At 50.8% G+C, this 6,000-nt stretch overlaps 1 protein-coding gene across 1 annotated transcript in view; it reads left to right on the top strand.

Moving 5' to 3' along the window:
- Positions 1 to 409: 409 nt before the first annotated feature.
- The window catches only part of LOC139266885 (3',5'-cyclic-AMP phosphodiesterase 7B-like), a 258,407-nt gene continuing 252,816 nt past the window's right edge, over positions 410 to 6,000 (top strand). The window contains exon 1 of the mRNA XM_070884501.1: positions 410 to 681. Coding sequence (XP_070740602.1) covers positions 661 to 681 — 21 coding nt within the window. The 5' untranslated portion in view covers positions 410 to 660. The remainder of the gene's footprint in view (positions 682 to 6,000) is intronic.

Raw genomic sequence — 6,000 nt, 5'->3', positions numbered from 1 at the left:
ATGAAGCCAAAAGCAAAATACCGCGGATGCTGGAAATCGGAAATGAAAATAGAAAATGCTGGAAATGCTCAGCGGGTCAGACAGCATCTGTGGAGAGAGAGAGAGAAAAAAGAGTTAACGTTTGAGGTCGATGATCTTTTGTCAGAAGTGACCAAAAAGGGAGTCCGCAAAAGCTTAAGCAAATGAAGAGCAGGGAGGATGGTTGCGGAGGAAACATCAACAGAACGCGGAGACACGAGATTCGGCCGGCGTTCCGAACGCCCAGCCCGCGCGCTCGCTCGCTCGCTCCTCCTCGAATGACGGACAGGCTGACCGCGAGCTGGGGCTTGTACTTGTACTGCCCCCGCCTCCCTGCTCATCCACACCTACCTCACATGGTGTGTGTGTGTCCTGTCCTCCGAGGCAGGGCTTCGTTATTTCAGCGCCTGCTTGCTGTTTCTCTTGACAGAAAAGGAAGCTTAAAAAAAGGAAAGAGACACTGGCCGAGCTTCTTGCCGCTGTATTAATTCGGTGTTTTTCTAAAAATATTTTTGCTGTGTGTATGTGTTTTGCTATCCTGGATGCAGCTGCTGGATTCTGCAGCGCGAGTCTTCATGAGCAATCCGCACCAATCAGAGATTTCAAGGCATTCAAGGGTCACCAGTCTGCCACTATGGTTAAATGTCTTGTTTAATGGTTGAGGTACGTATTGTGGAAGCTTCAAGGTGAGGAAGAAGCAGTCAATGTATTAGTTATCGTTGTAATTGTTTCTCTTTTTCTTCAAAGGGTTTTTAAAAAAATTGTCAGGGGTTGCTGGTGCTTTTGAAGTGACGTGTGAATAGGTTGCTATTGAAATTTGTGGATCTGCCAGATTTCTAGGGAATGTATATGCCCGCTAACAAGATCAACAGATGAGTGTAAATGCACGAACGCTGTGTACCACTGACCTGACCCGGTGGTGACCAGCTTGCCTTGGCGCTCGTAGTTTTAAAGTAAGAATGTACGGGCAATTCCCAAGCTTCTGATTTTGGTATCGCCGAGCCAGACAATGCGAAATAAGCAAGAGGAGCTTTGAGGCCAGCCTTCGGAAATAACTGTCTCTTTCTCTGATTTTATCCTCCGCACTACTGTGCGAAATTTTTCGCGTGTTTCGGTTGGTGTTAGTGCGTTAGGTACGGTTTACACAGTCCGGGCGTTGTGCTTTAATCTCAGTTCACTCTCTTATGCAAAAGAACAGATGCACAGACATTCCAGGACCGAATACGTAATTCCGATTCATGTTTAAAATTAATGTGTTTTCTGATAACTTGTGGAATACGTTTTGTGTATGTGATATGCCGTCTGGAATTTATTTTACAAAAAACTGTGCGAATTACGAGAGCCTTTTCAGCAATGTCATAAATAGAGCGGTGTCTATGTGACACGATGATTTCATGAACATTAACACGTTAGAAATTATTCGAGAATAAAACTGTTTCAACTTTTCTCTTGTCGGGAGGTGACCACTATCTCGAGGTCTCGATGATGCAGCGTGCAGTGTGTGTTTATATTGTAGCTACTGGTATGAGACCACGGCATAGGTTCCCGCTAAGCAATACCTTGTTTATACTACCTGACTCTAATTCGAATTCTCCCCAACAGGAGAGAGCTCTGCACAAACGGGTTTTGTTCGCTTATGCAGAGTGCCCGCATTCTCTAAACATTTAATAAGCTCTTGGTAAATTTAGAATATGCCAAGATGCTCAAGGAACCCTCTGTGCATTTTTAAACCCACTTTTTGTACTGTATTGTGGCTATAATCTGGGGAGTCTCAAACCCAGGTGCTGCGTGGCTGATTCTTCTAGGGTCTCACATCACTTCTCTCTAGAGCTCGGTTTGCACCTAGCCTTGCGGTTATAATGACACTTTCGAACTGCTACGGTGGTTGACATATCTCTCTGGGCTGTTAGGTGCAGTAGAATTTTGTGTGTGCGTAATGTTATTGATACTATGCACTGAAAATATATAATTTACCGTTTTATTGTCTGTGCATCTATGCGAGCTGGTGGAGTGTAGGTGAAGGAACAAAAATGAAGTACTTAAAGGTCTATAGCATCACATTACTGGTACACCGTGGCATGGTATCGCAGCATGATGGGATGCAGATTTAACCTCTTCTCACTGTTATCAAGGTCAGTCGCACTGCTCTGGAGGGGTGCCAAACATAGGCCAGACACAGCTCCAAGGAGGGCAAGGAACAATGGATGGGATAGTTGTGGGGTAGTCATTTGAATCTCCAGGGCCAGCGCCGAGTGCAATTGACAGAGACCTGCTGGGCACGGGTAGCCTGGTTGGTGTCTCGACAATGTCTGGTGGATGGCTTGGGGGTGGGGGGAAGAAAGAGGAATGTCAAAACCTCAAAAATCTGTCTGCGTCATGTGCTTTGTGTTGGAATGATCTTAAATTTTAGTCCACTGATGCCCATTCAACATTGCACCGTCTAATATGGTGAGGCCACATCTGGAATACTGCGTGCAGTTTTGGTTTCCATATTTATGAAAGGATATATTGCTTTGGAGGCAGTTCAGAGAAGGTTCACTAGGTTCATTCTGGAAATGAGGGGGTTGACATGAGGAAAGGTTGAGTAGGTTGGGCCTCTACTCATTGGAATTCAGAAGAATGAGAGATGATCTTATCAAAACATATAAGATTATGAGGGGGCTTGACAAGGTGGATGCAAAGAGGATGTTTCCACTGATGGGGGAGACTAGATCTAGATCTTAGAATAAGGGGCCGCCCATTTAAAACTGAGATGAGGAGAAATTTCTTCTCTCAGAGGGTTGTAAATCTGTGGAATTCGCTGCCTCAGAGAGCTGTGGAAGCTGGGACATTGAATAAATTTAAGACAGAAATAGACAGTTTCTTAAACGATAAAGGGATAAGAGGTTATGGGGAGCAGGAGGGGAAGTGGAGCTGAGTCCATGATCAGATCAGCCATGATCTTATTGAATGGCGGAGCAGGCTTGAGGGGCCGTATGGCCTATTCCTGTTCCTATTTCTTATGTTCTTATGTAGTCTATTGATCTTTTGTTTGTGACAAAGTCTTTTTTAACTTGTGCCTGCAACACTCTTGAGTTGTTTGACTTTCAAGTTTTGTTTTAAAAATCACTATTTTTTACAACTATCATTCTGCATATCTTGTAACCCTTTCCCTACTGTGGCAACAATTCAAAATTGTAACCTTAATCAGACTTCAGTTTATCTAAAGAAGGAGGAATAATCTTTATTTTTTTCTTCTCTATAGTTGCCCAAGATAGGGCAGTGTGAGGTGGTAGTGTTTCAAACTCATTCAATTAAGAAAATTCATCATTAAAAATTTAAATAAATGTTTAATTATTGCTGTTAATAGTATGAGTGAACACCTGGAAACATTGAATATTAATTGTTGCTGACAAACACTGGAGATGAAGATTACTGTGAAGATGCTTATAGAACTACATTTTCACAGTACTTCATCACTGAAGAGCTGCTGTCCTGTTGTAACTCATTGAGCCAGAGGTGGGTAGAGAATTCAGAACTCTGCTGTGGAAACTAGTCATGTTAAAGTAATGAGTAACCGTTAAACTGTTACCTATTGGTTAAGGAGAGCTGTTAAAGTTATGATAGTGTAGTGGTTAGGTTACTAAACTAATAATCAAAATGCTTGGACTAATTAATAAATATTGTGAGTTCAACTCCCGCTTGAGAATTTGAATCCTGTTTATTTTTTTAAAAAAGGATGCATTTATTTGTGCTGCCTCCCACAGCCGAAGTCCCTTGCCCCAGCACAAGTACTCCCCCACCCCATTGTGTGCGGATTGTTAACAGGTTTATTGGGTATGAAGTGAATAGTGACCGTGTCGTGACTTCTGGATTTTAACCACCCCAACAATGTCCCTTGTAATACCCGCACCAAGCTTGCACGGACCAGGGGTTTTGAAGAACGTGACCCGTCTTCCCTGAGTTCTTCCTCTTCCATCCAATTCCGCCCCCCTCACCAACTGAGTGTCTCTCTTTCCCCCACCCCCAGGCTCCCTCTCTCTCTCTCTTTCCCCCACACCCGTGTCTTTCTCTCTCTTCTGCCCCTACCTCTCACCTGCCAGGCTCTCTCTCTCTCTACCTGTTGTCTACTTATGGAGCACGTTACACTGCCGCTTGACTCTTCACTCAAACTGGCACTGAATGAGAAATGTATGCTCCTGGCCAACCCGCATCTCTCTCTCTCTCTCTCCGCCGATCCATTTCTCTCTCTCTTTCCCCCCGCCGACCTGTTTCTCTCTCTCTCTCTCTCTCCGTGCCATCCCACTTCTCTCTCCTGCCCTCTCACCCTCTCTCCCTCTTCACATCCCTCTCTCTTTTCACATCCCTCTCTCTCCCTTCTTTCTCCCCTCTCGCTCTCTCCCTCCAACTCCCTCCCCCTCTCTCCCCCTCTCTCTCCCTCTCCCTCTCTCTCTCTCTCTCTTGCTCGCCCTCCCTCTCTCTCCCCCCCATCTCTCACCCTCCCTCTCTCTCCCTCCTTCTCACCAACTCCCCCTCCCCCTCCCCCTCTCGCTCACCCTCGCCCTCTCGCTCACCCTCGCCCTCTCGCTCACCCTCCGCCTCTTGCTCACCCTCCGCCTCTCGCTCCCCCTCCCCCTCTCGCTCCCCTATCGCTTCCCGCTCCGCCTCCCCCTCTCGCTCCCCTCCCCCTCCCCCTCTCGCTCCCCCTCCCCCTCTCGCTCTCCCTCCCTCTCTCCCTCCTTCTCTCCCTCTCACCACCCCTCTCGCTTCTCCCTCCTTCTCTCAAACTCCCTCTATCCCTCCCTCTCTCCCTCTCACCACCCTTCTCGCTCCTCCCTCCCCTCTCGTTTCTTCCTCACCCTCTTGCTTCACCCTCACCCTCTTGCTTCACCCTCCCCCTCTCGCTTCCCTCGCCCCCTCTCGCTTCCCTCTTCCCCCTCTCGCTTCCCTCTTCCCCCTCTCGCTTCCCTCTTCCCCCTCTCGCTTCCCTCTTCCCCCTCTCGCTTCCCTCTTCCCCCTCTCGCTTCTCTCTTCCCCCTCTCGCTTCCCTCTTCCCCCTCTCGCTTTCCCGCTCCCCCTCTCGCTTTCCCGCTCCCCCTCTCGCTTTCCCGCTCCCCCTCTCGCTTTCCCGCTCCCCCTCTCGCGTTCCCGCTCCCCCTCTCGCGTTCCCGCTCCCCCTCTCGCGTTCCCGCTCCCCCTCTCGCGTTCCCGCTCCCCCTCTCGCGTTCCCGCTCCCCCTCTCGCGTTCCCGCTCCCCCTCTCGCTTTCCCGCTCCCCCTCTCGCTTTCCCGCTCCCCCTCTCGCTTTCCCGCTCCCCCTCTCGCTTTCCCGCTCCCCCTCTCGCTTTCCCGCTCCCCCTCTCGCTTTCCCGCTCCCCCTCTCGCTTTCCCGCTCCCCCTCTCGCTTTCCCGCTCCCCCTCTCGCTTTCCCGCTCCCCCTCTCGCTTTCCCGCTCCCCCTCTCGCTTTCCCGCTCCCCCTCTCGCTTTCCCGCTCCCCCTCTCGCTTTCCCGCTCCCCCTCTCGCTTTCCCGCTCCCCCTCTCGCTTTCCCCGCTCCCCCTCTCGCTTTCCCGCTCCCCCTCTCGCTTTCCCGCTCCCCCTCTCGCTTTCCCGCTCCCCCTCTCGCTTTCCCGCTCCCCCTCTCGCTTTCCCGCTCCCCCTCTCGCTTTCCCGCTCCCCCTCTCGCTTTCCCGCTCCCCCTCTCGCTTTCCCGCTCCCCCTCTCGCTTCCACCCCTCCCTCTCTCGCTTCCACCCCTCCCTCTCTCGCTTCCACCCTTCCCCTCTCGCTTCCACCCTTCCCCCCTCTCTCCACCTCTCCCCCCTCTCTCCACCCCTCCCCCCTCTCTCCACCCCTCCCCCCTCTCTCCATCCCTCCCCCTCTCTCCATCCCTCCCCCTCTCTCCATCCCTCCCCCTCTCTCCATCCCTCCCCCTCTCTCCACCCCTCCCCCTCTCTCCAACCCTCCCCCTCTCTCCAACCCCCCCCCTCTCTCCACCCCTCCCC

Source organism: Pristiophorus japonicus, chromosome 7 (assembly GCF_044704955.1).
Source record: "Pristiophorus japonicus isolate sPriJap1 chromosome 7, sPriJap1.hap1, whole genome shotgun sequence".
In the NCBI taxonomy this organism is placed as follows: domain Eukaryota; kingdom Metazoa; phylum Chordata; class Chondrichthyes; family Pristiophoridae; genus Pristiophorus; species Pristiophorus japonicus.
Note: the sequence above shows the minus strand (reverse complement) of the source record. Positions and strands in the feature narration are given on the sequence as shown.